At 38.0% G+C, this 14,401-nt stretch overlaps 2 protein-coding genes across 3 annotated transcripts in view; one reads left to right on the top strand and one right to left on the bottom strand.

The window, feature by feature from the left end:
- The window catches only part of spon1b (spondin 1b), a 65,962-nt gene extending 57,482 nt beyond the window's left edge, over nt 1-8,480 (top strand). Inside the window, exons 12-16 of one of the 2 annotated variants that reach the window (XM_077595958.1) lie at nt 2,361-2,531; nt 3,431-3,598; nt 4,423-4,581; nt 6,635-6,844; nt 6,978-8,480. In XM_077595958.1, the coding sequence (XP_077452084.1) occupies nt 2,361-2,531; nt 3,431-3,598; nt 4,423-4,581; nt 6,635-6,844; nt 6,978-7,141 (872 nt within the window). In that variant the 3' untranslated portion in view covers nt 7,142-8,480. Of the gene's footprint in view, nt 1-2,360; nt 2,532-3,430; nt 3,599-4,422; nt 4,582-6,634; nt 6,884-6,977 lie in introns of both variants that reach the window. The other variant, XM_077595957.1, reaches the window with a different exon arrangement.
- A 4,445-nt stretch (nt 8,481-12,925) lies between these two features.
- syt9b (synaptotagmin IXb) overlaps nt 12,926-14,401 on the bottom strand; it is a 35,834-nt gene continuing 34,358 nt past the window's right edge. The window contains exon 8 of the mRNA XM_077596840.1: nt 12,926-13,746. Within this exon, the coding sequence (XP_077452966.1) occupies nt 13,669-13,746 (78 nt within the window). The 3' untranslated portion in view covers nt 12,926-13,668. The remainder of the gene's footprint in view (nt 13,747-14,401) is intronic.

Below are 14,401 nucleotides of genomic sequence, written 5' to 3'. Positions count from 1 at the left end.
TGTTGTTTAGTTTGGTTAAACCAATACAATGGACTGCAACAAGAAAACTGCTGCCTTTTTACAGCTTGTCTCAATTGTTTGATCCTAAAATTTAATTGGAGCCATGTTTGTTTTGAAGGATTATAATAAAGTTTGAAGAAACAGATGCTAGAGATGGAATAAACAGACCACTATGTGAAGGTGTCAAAGGAGGTGACAGGATTCATTCCAGAAGTTGATTGTCCATGATGAGAATGTCACACAATGCTGTCGATCGGTAATTAAAGAGTGATGCTGGCAGCACTTTAATTACGGGATTATCAAAAAATGGATTATAGCAATTTTTTCCTTCAGCAATTTCCTTTAACAAGAAGGTTCAGCTTTTACAAGAAAACACCACACCATTTGCATTGGTGTCTCTAAATGGAAACCTAATTGGCAGAATCCATTCTTATACATATCTTTGAGGAACTTAGTCAGACATTACTTATTTTTTTGTTTATTCATTTGCAAGAATTCTTCTAATGCAACTAATATGTACTACTAATAAAAACTAATAAATTTAGACCATTTGCTGTACATCTGCAATTGGAACGCAATGGAAATTATGCTTTTTCGCAAAATCGATCATGACTTTCCAGCAAATGGCAATTAGTTATGCAGCCATTTTAATGCAATTTAATTTGCAAGGTTTCAGAACACAAGAACACTTCATTATAATGGGCGGCACTCGCTAATCAAAAAGTCCTGGTCCACTGGGCAAGAACTCAGTGAATCATTCATAAAGGTAAAGGTTATCTGCAAAACAAATGAGGCCTCATGAGCATAAACATTTTCAAGAACTATGATTTACTAGCTATCATCTACCACTTGACATTAGCTGAATCCAATTCTGATCAGTGGCGAATGAAAACAAAGGGGATAGTTATTGTCCTTGTTGACAAGGATATATTACGGACACAAAGCAGCATAGGTATAACAATGTCGATTTTACACTTTCTAAATTGGGCATACGTTGTTTTGAGAGTTTGTCTCTTGTCTAACATTTTGGTGGCAAATAGGAACTGAACTGAATTAGTTTGAGTGGCACATATTCCCAAAAAAATCTCATGCAAATGAACAGAACCTCATATATCTGATCAACTGTATGATTCATTTATTCATTCATTTTCCAAACCCCTTATTCTCACAAGGGGGTGCTGGAGCCTATCCCAGCTAGCTATTGCACCCGGCGAGGGTCACCGTGAATCGGTGGCCAGCCAAATGGAGTCAGACAGCCATTCACACTCATACCTAGGGTAGTTTAGAGTGTTCAACTAGTCTAAAGTGCATGTACCTGGAGTAAACCCATGCAATCCCAGAGAGAACGTGCAAACTCCTCAGAGTGAGGACCAACCAAGAATCGAACCTATTCATGCATTTTTTTAGGTGTTAAGTAGGTACATTTATGGGGAACTGCTTACATTTGACATTTACCAGTAGAAGTTAATTGACTGTCAAAATGACTTAGTCACCTTATTTGGATACAGATTTGAAAACAAAACATCCATTTTTACACTGAACCACAAGAGTGCTTTAGGGCTGTGTTGATAATTTCAACATTGGTGGTGGGTGGCAGACGTTGCTCCGGTCAACCCATAGAACCGCCTGAAACTTTCCAAAACAACTGAGAAGGGCCTACAAAAAATTGTAATGCCTTTTTTAAAGTGTTTTTATAAAATATTGTATTCACCCCATAGAATCACCTGTAACTTCTAATAATAGCTGAGAAGGGCTTACCCAAATTTTTTTATTGCTTTTTTAAAAACGTTTTTTGTTTAAAAAAAATACATTCACATGTTGTCATTTCTATTCTTCTATGAAATGTCAGATTTTGTTTTGGATTATCTCATTTCTCATTTTCTGAACCGCTTTATCCTCACTAGGGTTGCGGTGGGTGCTGGAACCTATCCCAGTTGACTTCGTGCCAGAGGCGGGGGACACCCTGAATTGGTGGCTAGCCAATCACAGGGCACAAGGAGACAATCAACCATTCACGCCCACACTCATACCTAGGGACAATTTAGAGTGTCCAATCAGCCTACCATGCATGTCTTTGGAATGTAGGAGGAAACCAGAGTACCCAGAGAAAACCCATACAGATCCGGGGAGAACATGCAAACACCACACAGGTGGACCGACCTGGATTTGAACCCAGGTCAGCCGCCGGGCCTCCCTGTTTTGGATTATATGAAATAAAATTCCCCCAAAAGTGCGACTTACATATGTTTTTTTCCCTCTGCGCGTTTTTGGGCTAGAGTGACTTATACTCAGGTGTGACTTAAGAGTATGAAAAATACGATAAGTGGAATTATATAATAATATTAATTTATAATGTGCAGAGATGTCAACATGCATGATGTCAGAATGGATAAGCTGGTCGGCCTGCAGTTTGTCCTGTGGAATGGGAATGAGGTCCAGAGAGCGTTATGTTAAACAGTACCCGGAGGATGGATCGCTCTGCCAACTCAACACAGAAGAAATTGAAAAGTGTGTCGTCAATGAAGAATGCTGTGAGTCCCTGATGACATGAATCAATGTGTGCACATTTTATTGTTGGGAATTCACTGTCCCTCTATTTTCATTTAATTAGTACCTCGATGGTTGGTGCCCTGACCCCAAATTTAGCCCAGCAGTGTATATCTTTATGCTTAGTCACCCTTTTGCCGAGATTATCCATTATTCACAAACATCGACTTTCATTTTCATTATCACCAAGCAATTTTGGAGAAATCTGTAAACAATAACTTTTCCCCAAGTAGGGCTCTGCTTTTCATTGCAAATATTTAAAAACGGAGCATCGCAGAATGTGCTTAAACCCTTCACAAATCCCCCGCATAAATTAGAGTATTATTTTAGATGAGTTATTTGTTTTTATGCTTGCATCATTTTACATAAAGATCCTATATCACAAGAGACAATGTAAAATAATCAATGATTAGTACCCTTAAATAGCTTACGCTTAGGTCATATAGTACCCAATTTTTATCTTCCAGTTTTGATGTAGTAGTAGTTTAAGAAGACTGTAAGTAGGGTTCTGATAAAGTCCTTGTTTGATCTGTTTGCTCTTTTGAAAAGTACTTTTGGAAGCAAAATGATGATTGAAAGCAAGATGTAATCTTTTTCAGTTTCTGTGTGCCCAATGAACACCCGTTCCTATAATTACGATAGCAACATAGTGTAAACTGGACCGAGAGTGCAGAGCAAATGGTGAAAATCTTAAATGCAGTAATTAATGCCCATTGAAATTGTAATTTTTCTTCATCCTTCCACCAAGGGCTTGCAGGGGACTGATATCTCAACAAAGAACAAAAAAATATATAAAATATAATCTGCCAATGGTGTAATTTCCCAAACCACTGCAATAACAAAGTGTCTTTTGCAATCATGTGTCTTTATTTCCACCCTATAGCATCCAGCAGTTGTGTGGTGACAGAGTGGACTGAGTGGGATCTCTGCAGTGTGTCCTGTGGGATGGGCATGAAAAGGCGTGAGCGCATGGTTAAAATGCCTCCTATAGATGGATCAATGTGTAAAACGGAGGTGGCCGAAGTTGACAAGTGCATGATGCCAGAATGTTGTGAGTTAAAAATATTTATTTCGTAACGGTGGGTCTGAAAATGTTTAAAGTGCCGTGAAAAAGTATTTGCCCCCTCCCTGATTTCTTTTTTTTTTTTGCATATTTCACACAAAGGTTTCAGATCATCAAACCAATTTTAGTATGACACAGAGACAACCCAAGGAAATAGAAAATGCAGTTCGTAAATGATGATTTTATTTACCAAAGAAAAAATTACACACTTGTCTGGCCCTCTGTGAAAAAGTAATTGCCCCCTGAACCTAATAACGGGTTGTGCCACCTTTGGCAGCAATAACTGAAATCAAGCTTTTACGATAATTTGTGATGAGTCTTTCACAACACTTTGGAGGAATTTTGTCTTACTCTTCTGTGCAGAATTGTTTAAATTCTGCAATATTCGATAATAATAATAATAATGAAATATGCAAAAAACGACGCCCTGAGCGAGCAGTGGCAGACACAATTGGGTGAGGTTTTTTCATGTTTTATGCAAGACAGTTTTTTTTCTTCTTGAATTTCATTCATAAAACGCTAAACAAATTTGTTTTAACATCTATCTGTTTATCTTTTCTCTATTTTGAAATAAATGACCGTATCGGCCGCATTGTCTTGCGTTATGATGTTTTGTCTTTGTCACCTTGCAGTTTCGTGCATGTCAGGTCTAATTTATGCGCATATAAGCGGTACCCTGGAATCAGTCTTCATTTTTTTAGCAACAAATACGGCTTAAATGCGAGAAAATATGGTAGTTAACACTGACTTTATACTTAGTGGCATGATTTATTTTTCAATTAATTTCAATAGCGTATGTGTGCTGTTTACAGATACAATACCATGTATGTTTTCACCATGGTCTGACTGGAGTAAATGTAGCGTCACCTGTGGGCGTGGCTTACGAACCCGCCAGCGAATGCTTAAGTCTGATCCTGCAGAGTGCAGTGAAGAGTTGGAGGAGACAGAAAAGTGTATGCTGCCAGAATGCCGTAAGTATTCCACTGTGAATGAGCTACAGTCATACCTCTACCTATATTATTAGTTGCTACTGGATCTTACCTGGTTGGATATAAGTTGCCCTTTTGCAGCGCTGGTTGATGGACATTTAGAAAAAAAGAATCAGTGTAATAGGGATATGGCTCTTCTGTACTATTGCCTTTTCTTTGCAAAAATATTATTACTAATACTATTAATTTACCATATTTTCACGACTATAAGGCGCACCGCATTATAAGGCGCACCGCTCCGCATTACACTGGTCTACCGCACCGCATTATACGAGTCTACAGTAGAGGCTGGGGTTACATTATGCATCCACTAGATGGTGCTGCGCTAAAGGGAATGTCAACAAAACAGTCAGATAGGTCAGCCAAACTTTATTATTACCTAGATTACAAATCAGCTTTCTGACAACTCCATTCACTCCCAACATGAATAAACAACAGTTTTTTTTATTTCCGAGGTTAAAGTATTAGCAGCAATAGCATAATAACTCATGTTGAACAGGTGGGCGAATGCGGCATCCAACACGCACGTCTCCGTCTCACCAAAGTCGTCATTAATCGAGTCAGTAATTTCTGCCTTCCTAAAAGCTCGGACCTCAGTTGAGATTTCCACTGGGAATGACGGCGAACATAGAATTAATGTGCTAGATCGAACTCAACCGAAATGAAACGCCGTTTTATATATCTCAGCATTCACCGCGCACCGTAAATAGAGTCGGGGGCTGCTTGCCGTAGTTGTGAGAGCTATTGCGGCTCAATATTGATCCATATATAATATATTTATATATAGTTCGCAGTTTAGCTCTGAATGCTCTTGACGCCAACATCTAGCGGCAGGAGTTCTTTTGTAAATCCACCCTAGTAAATGACGGCCACTGTCAATTGGTTGACAAAAGAACTATATATCCCAGCAGTCACTGGACACTACTTTTCTATGGGGAAAATAGAGTCGGGGGCTGCTTTCCGTAGTTGCGAGAGCTGTTGCGGCTCAATGTTGATCCATATATAATATATATAGTTCGCAGTCTAGCTTTGAATGCTCTGTTGACGCCAATCTAGCGACTGGAGTTCTTTTCTCAATCCACCCGGAATGACGGTGAGCACCAAATTAGTGTGCTCGCCGTCATACTGGGTGTATTGACAAAAGAACTACATATGCCAGCATGAACCGCGCAGGGGGGAAAATGAAGTCGCAGGCTGCTTACCGTAGTTGCGAGACCTGTAGAGGATGGTGTACCCTAAGAACTACATATGCCAGCATGAACCGCGCAGGGGGGAAAATGAAGTCGCAGGCTGCTTACCGTAGTTGCGAGACCTGTAGAGGATGGTGTACCCTATCGACTGATTTATTCTATTTTATCGTGATAACAATTTTGGATTATAAGGCACCCTGTCTATTTCGGAGAAAATTTAAGACTTTTAAGTGCACCTTATAGTCGTGAAAATACAATAGTCACATTGGGTGGATAGCTTTTGCAACAGATTTTCAATGAAATTATAGTTTGGGCTACTACAGGGACTTTGTAACACATTATATTCATTCATTCATTTTCTGTACCACTCACAAGGGTCACAGGGTGTGCTGGAGCCTATCCCAGCCAGCTATCGCCACCAGGCAGGGGACACCTTGGATTGGTGGCCAGCCAATTGCAGGAGACAGACAACCATTCACGCTCACACTCATACTTAGGGTCAATTTAGACACAGTTAGACACAAAGAGCAAAAAATTTAAACTGTGAGAGTCAAAGAGCCACACCACACAGTCACCTGCCAAAACATACAAACACACAAAAATGGCCAGCACATTAACCACTCACCCACCACACTATTATAGTTTGAGCTTAACCCTTTCAATCCATATCTGTCATATTTTTATGGTTCTGGTGGGATGATGAACCTCAGTGCTATTGCCATATCTTACCAGTATTTTTTTAATCTTTGGAACTCGAATGATATACATTTACGGTTCAGTGGGAATTAATCCCTTGTAAAACACAATCAACCGAATGAGTGTAATACAATTTTTTTTTATTTCAGCTATTGACTGCATGGTCTCAGAGTGGTCAGAGTGGTCAGAATGCAACAAGTCCTGTGGTAAAGGCCACGCCATCCGAACCCGCATGGTGAAACTGGAGCCACAGTTTGGGGGAAACGTGTGTCCTGAGACCATTCAGCGGAAGAAGTGCAAAATTAGGAAGTGTCGATCAAAGCCAAAGGAGAAGAGAGCTGAAGGAAAGAGGAGAAGAGGTAAACAGGAAAGTGATGCTTTGTTACAGGGACAGTCAGGTTAGTGATGAAATTGAAATTACGTATTCGTGCTTCAACGTGACACATGAAAGCAGTACATGAGGGAGGATACAGTCTTGCCTTTTTTCCCCAGGTTGTGGGATGCAGCCATGGACTGGCTGGACAGACTGCAACAAATCATGTGGAGGGGGCATCCAGGAGCGTTTCATGTTGAAGAAGAAAAGAGCAAGAGGCACACTGGCGGCCAACTGCAAGGACCGCAAGGAAATACGTGCCTGTAATGTCAATCCCTGCTAGGGGGCGCTGTAGTATTACACAGGGAAGTACTAAGCTATGATATGTTCATATGTTTTGTTATGGGTGTAGTTGACATATACTTTGTGTATATATGTTGTTTCTGTGTACACAGAACAGGGGGGCGCTGTTTAGTTGGATGTAGTTAGGTAAATAATGATAAAATGATAAAGCGGGGCCTGTGTGCACCTTTATCTAATAACCTCCCACCCTCCTTCTCACTTTAATACTTTACAGCACCAACTACTTATTAAAGTGTGCTAGCACTGCAGCTTTCTTGTATTTTGAGTGCTTTGGTAATCTGGGGCATGAAAAAGACTGACTAGAACCTTACATGGCTTAATATGATTTAGAAGGAATTAGATTTCCACCCGATAGCAAAACTGCCAGGTTTTATATGTAACGGGCACCAATTTCAATATTTCAATAATATAGTGTGCACTATATGTACTTGACACCTCTATATGGTTCGGTTGCACAAAAAGCATTAGTTTGACGTGGAATTATTCTTACGTTATTCTAAACCTGTTTCTCCATTTTATGCTGGTTGAATCACATTAAAATGTTTATAATCATTGGTTACATTTTTTCAAAAATTGAAAGCACAGTACCCCACATCAAACATGCTAGAATTAGAGGAATATTTCTTCATGAGAACACCAAGTTATCTAACCAACATTGATGAGTAACAAATTTAGTGATTAGCAATTGCTACTTTATTCATCCAGTTACAATGTGGTGTAATTACTGTTAAATTTAGTATGTTTCATTTCACTGGCTGCTTTCAAATCAGCCAGAATGCCATTGAAATTACAACAGAACCGATTTTATTTTAGCATGTAATCCTTTTTTCAATGACAAAATCTATAACAATCCATCTTAAAACCACATTTTTATATCTGCAAAAAAACAGAACGTGTCAAAAGTATCATATTAACATTATTGTTTGTCGAATGAATTGGAAAATGCATTTTTGATTTAAGCTTAGGTTTGTAGAGTATTTCTTCAAAAAAGAGAACGTGTCAAAAGTATCATATTAACATTGTTGTTTGTCAAATGAATTGGAAAATGTCTTTTGGACTTAATTAAGCTTAGGTTTGTGGTGTACGTTTGTGCTATGCAGTACATGCAGTATTATATATCATGACCTAGGAACTTATATTATCATATTTTTCCCATATTGAAAAATCTGTCTGTCACATCTTGTATGACTACAGGCATTTTTGTGAGAAACTTTGTCAACTTTGATGCTTTTTGTTAGGTTTATGTCTTCTTTTTTTTTTATTTTGTGACTTCTTTGTAAGAAACCACATTTGCAATTAAAAAAATATAAACATATCTATTTAAGGACTGTATTTCATCTTATTCTGCTTTTTTTGTCATCTATGGGAATAATCAAATACTCCACCAAATAGCCAAAGATAGATTTGCAATGACGCACAATCGGCAACATTTGCAATATACAGTAATACCTTGAGATACGAGCTTAATGTGTTCCGGGACCGAGGTTGTATGTCTATTTACTGGTATCTCAAATCAATTATTCCCACTAAATACAAATTAATCCATTCCCACCCTAAGAAAAATCACTAAAAAGAGGATATTGCATACTATATTTCAACAGGATTTTAAGTGCAAAATTTGACGAATTCATTACATAAAACATTATGTAAGACATTGTGGAAAGTGATGTTAAATGGAATGTTTATACATTAAAGCACATGTGTCAAAGTGGCGGCCCGGGGGCCAAATCTGGCCCGCCACATCATTTTGTGTGGCCCGGGAAAGTAAATCATGAGTCCCGACTTTCTGTTTTAGGATCAAATTAAAATGATAGATATAGATGTATATTATATTTCCTAATTTTCCCCCTTTGAAATCAATAATTGCATTTTTTAAACCATTTTTTCTTTGTTTTTAGTTCAAAAATCATTTTGTAAAATCTAAAAATATATAAAAATATTTTCTGTTTTCCAATTTAATATGGAACAATAAAAAATGGTTTCCTTTTGAAATGAAAACCAATTATTAAATAAATGATTTTCTCTTAAGAAAAAAAGCTCAAATAAACATTGTTTTAGATCTATAAAAAATGGATTATTCAGGACTTTTGATCCAGTTCTTTTAATCAATTTATTAAAAAAATATCTAAATATTATATCTAAAATGGTCCGGCCCACATGAAATCGAGTTGACGTTAATGCGGACCGCGAACCAACTCGAGTCTGACACCCTTGCATTAAAGTTTAACAAGAGTTGGCTGTCTCATTAGTATATTCATAACACTTCCCAAAGACCAGTACCAAAACACAATAAAGCTAGTAAGCTTCTGCTGGTTTGTGTTTTTGTACGGGTCTAGCTGGTCCAGAAATGAGCATATGCTGTATTTTTTTTCAGGGCTGGCAGGTGGAATTTGGAATTACAAACAAAAACATTATGCAGAATAAATCACCTGAACATACTCCATAAGAACAAGATATAGCTCTACTTTCGGAAAAAAAATTATAGCCTCCGCCCGCTGCCAGCTATTTTTTTCTTCTGTGCTGAGTCCTTTCGCCATTTTCCTAGTGGCAATTGGAAGACAGGGGAGTGGCTTCAGATTGCAAGTTTCAGCCTGGATTTTCAAATTTTTATGAACTTTTTTTTACCAGAAAAAAATACACGATGTAGTGAAGCCGCGATATTTGAGGGATTGCTGTATAAGCATTTGCTCTCTCTTAGATTTAAATTACTAAATGTATCAATAATTAGAGCAGCCTGATGGTGCAGTGGTTACCCTGACTGAGTTTGGTGCAGGCACTCTAGGTTCAATTCTCACTTGATGAGAGTGTGATTGTGAGTGTGAGTGATTGTCTGTTTCATTGTGCCCTGTGATTGGCTGGCAACCAATTTACGGTCTCCCTGCCTGCAGCCTGTAGTTGGCTGGGATAGACTCTAAAACCCTCCTCAACCTTTGAGCGGATAAGTGGTATGGAAGGTGAATGAATGAAAGAAGATCAATAATTTAAAGAGAAATGTAAAAAGCAAAACAAATTCATAATCACTTGACCGACGTTTTTTATATTTTTGTTTTAGTGCATTAATTGTTCGAAATTGCATGCTTAAAAAGCTCCTTAAAACTGATTTTTTTTTATATTGATGAGCATTGTTTGAAAAAGGCCGGAGGACTGGATTCATTCATTCTCATTTGAAGCTATGATTCAAACAAAAAGAAACCTCAGAGGCAAATGTGCTTAATCTAATAAAATGAAAGCCTTGGCAGGCTTATTAGATTGATTTACACACAATGTGAAGTGCTTGTGAAATGGTGGCCTTTAGTGTCCAATCACACACAAAAAAAGTTTCCTTTGAAAGTAAAAAGTTTTAGGTTTACACAAAAACATGCATAAATAAAGAGGAAATACACCCTTTTGGATTTTGACTTGCAAGGAGGACGGACATTGAGGACCACTTGTAGCAATTCCCCAATGGCGTTCTGCCGTTTCTTTTGTTTGTCCATTTTTATTACATTCGGAGATCCTGATTACATGAACTTCCCAACTCTAAAAGGGTGGATTTATACGATTGGGACGTCACAGTTTTCAAAACAATTTTATCACTATTGTCAAAACACAAGGCACAAGGACTCCAAAGATCCCCCTGCACATCTTGTTTTGAATAAGGATAAACTAAAAGTTATTTGATGACAAGAAATGAAATGATGGTGACTCTTTCTAAAGCAAGAATGCGTTCAAATGTAGGAAAAGCTTATACAAAATGTATGATAAATGACAATAATGTGTGCATAACTCCTACAGTGAGATCATGAAGCTAGGGGAAAGGGAGTTCCCGAGTAGGAGAGAAGAGTGACAAAATTCTCTGGAAACGGTGGAGGGTAGAAAAGGAGCAAAGCGGTTGGGGAGGAGTGTTAATACAATGGAGGCCAGATACATGGAATGGGTCCAGTCTGTGAAAACCTTTTAAAATGATGAGGAAGATCTTGGATTTAATTATTTTGATTTACGGGAAGGCGATGGAGTTGGAGCATGGAATGATTATTAAAAAAATCATACCACATACACACAAGCATTTATCTCTTAACATCTGCAGTGTTTCATGACTCACTATTGCATAACAACCTGCTTTATTAAGTGTGGTTATGGGTTTTAGATAGAAACTGCTTTCTAGAATGTATATTCATGCTCTCAGAAACCTGATATGTTTGACTGATGGCAGCAGTCCAAAGTCCAAGTGACATGTGTGGGATGAGCCCCTGGTAATGTTGCTGGCCTGCCTGAAGCAGTGGGAACTACACAGGTCTTCCAGGGACAGCAACCAATGATGATGAATTCCCTGGAACATTTTCCTCTCGGATACTTTACAGCTGGCGAACCACACACAAATGTCGTCAAGATGCTCTCTATGGAGTAACAATAGGCTAACAGCAGTTTCTGAGAGAGGTGGTTTTTGCAGAGCACTCTCAGGAAATACAGTCTGTGAGTTGCCTTCTTAATAATGGACTTGAGATTATTGTGCTAGGTTAAGGCCTCCTCTATGTGGACACTCAGAAACCTATAATCTGTGATCATGTTAAATAGTGGGAAGTTTGAGGGTAGTTATGGATTGGATTGGATAACTTTATTCATCCCGTATTTGGGAAATTTCATTGTCACAGTAGCAAGAGGGTGAGGATGCAGAAATAGGAAAGACATTTTAGACATAAATAGATAGGTAATAAGTAAGTTAATAAATAAATACATGAATAAATATATAAATAAATAAGCGAGTTGCTGAAATATATATATATATATATATATATATATATATATATATATATATATATATATATATATATATATATATATATATATATATATATATATATATATATATATACACATACATACATACACATAGATGTACATGCATGCATACGGTAGGTCTTAACACTCCACACCATTTTTTATTAAAGAGCCTGACAGCTGATGGGAGGAAGGATCTGCGGAAGCGCTCCTTACTGCAATGAGGGTGCAGCAGTCTATTGCTGAAAGAGCTTCGGAGGGACTCCACAGACTCATGCAGGGGGTGGGAGGTGCTGTCCATGATGGACATCATCCATTGATGTCTTGTCAGCAATGGGTGAGGGAGGAAGGTGAAACAGAGCAGGTTGATTTTGAAGAAATGAAGAGCTTGCTGTCATCCATGTAGAATTGAATGTGGATGGTATACTCAGAAAATTTAAGACAGGGGGAGAATGTAGATTACGGCCCGGCGGTCGAGTGGTTAGCGTGTCAGCCTCACATTTCTGGGGTCGAGGGTTTGATCCCAGGTGATTCCTCACTGTGTGGAGTTTGCAAGTTCTCCCCAGGCTTGTGTGGGTTTTCTCCGGGTACTCCAGTTTCATCCCACATCCAAAAAACATGCAGGATAGGATAGGCTGGTTGAACACTCTAAATTGCCCCTAGGTATGAGTGTGAGCATGAGGGTGTGCCCTTTCCCCTTCCTGGTGCCCATAGATAGGCTCCAGCACCTCCCACGACCCCTGTGAGGATAAGCGGTTCAGAAAATGAATGAATTTAATTAAGATTTGACAAATACAAATCATCAGTCATATTTGCGACCATGTAAAAAAAATATATCCCAAAAATATACAGAAAGCTGTTTTGAAAACAGGTTGCAGTGTCACCTATAAAGTCCTGAAAATGAAGATTTACGTCAATGTCTGTTCAAACTAAGATTAGAAATTGACAGTTTTCATTTACTGTATGGTGCAAAAACATTGATAATATTGAAATGAATCAATCTCAATCATTTTTGAAATCGATTATTTTATTTTTGAATATATGGTACAATTAGCAAAATTGTTGAAGTAGGATCATGGATTTATTTTTTTCAGACTTAGGGCTTTTTTACTTTAAAACTGTTATAACACATACAGTTTGTAAATAACCACCATGAACACACACTGTTTGACTATACCAAATAGCAATCTTTGCAAGAAAAAGCATCACTTCTCTTAAAAATGTAGCATGTTGACATTTCTCTACTATGCATCTATTTTGTTTATTTTAACCACACACTGAAAAATACTACTTAAACCATGCAATTAGGAACAAAAACAATGTATATTATTATTGACAACCTCATGACATATTCTTGAAGCAAATACATTAATATATTTTAGATGAGAAAAGAACTTCAGAAAGGTGAAATGAAAAAAAGTCATTTCTGTTTAAACCAACTTTTAACTTTTAAAAGCATTACTTTAGAGAAAACCATAGCTTCACAATCACATATTCAAATATCTAAAGTTTCGCCTTTTACAAAAGCAAGTTTCAAATAATACTGTTAGTAATAGCTAAAATATATATATAAATATATATATTTTTACAGCAGCAGTTGACTCGGAATGTTGTTAAGTTTTACATAAGACAGATCAAAGAAGTAGGAATATGCCTTAATGGTTCTTTTTCCAGGTCTAATGTTAATTATTTTACCGAACTGAGGCTTTATGTGCAAGTATTAGCGCGTGTATGCGCGTGCGTGTGCCATCATGGTGACGGCGGTGCCTTTAAAGAATTGGTTGATCCTCCTTGACTTCCACTCCCTGCTGCTCTTTGTCCAACCCACTGATATACCACAAACAAAGAAGACAAAGATGATGCAGTTAGTTGCAATAAAAATGCAAATGGTAGAAAATATCTTCCAAATACTGGTTTGTAGCAGAAAATTATATGTATAATAGTCTCTGTGGAGTTAGATTTGTTTTATTAGGCTTGGTTCTGGACAAGGAATTTTTTTTCCAATCCATTTAGACTACAACACAGGAGTCAAATTCAAGGCCCATGGGCTAGGTTTGGCATTATCATTTTGCGTGTCCCTTTTAAGTAAATAGTAAAGTAAAACGACCTCATGTTTAATGTTCAAATGCCAAAATCATGGTTCCTACAATGATTACCGTATTTTCACGCCTATAAGGCGCGCATAAAAGTCAAATTTTTTCTCCAAAATAGTATTATAATGCAGAGCGCCCTTTGTGAGCGCCGAGCGCTTGGCGGCGCCGAGCGGGAGCGGTCGCGGGGGCGCCGGGCGGCTGGCGATAGCGCTGGCTACCGGAAGCAGCTTATTTCCAGGTTCCGGTGCGCAGTGACTGCTGGGAGATATAGTTCTTCCTCGCTACACCCACACGCTAAAAACATGTTTTAAAAAGGCAACGGAAGCAAAACTGAGTTCGGTTGTACTTTATTTAGACATTTTACAATTTACTCAAGTCATCACCTTCAA

This window comes from Stigmatopora argus, chromosome 3, assembly GCF_051989625.1.
Source record: "Stigmatopora argus isolate UIUO_Sarg chromosome 3, RoL_Sarg_1.0, whole genome shotgun sequence".
Classification (NCBI taxonomy): domain Eukaryota; kingdom Metazoa; phylum Chordata; class Actinopteri; order Syngnathiformes; family Syngnathidae; genus Stigmatopora; species Stigmatopora argus.
This window is presented reverse-complemented; position numbering and strand designations above follow the sequence as displayed.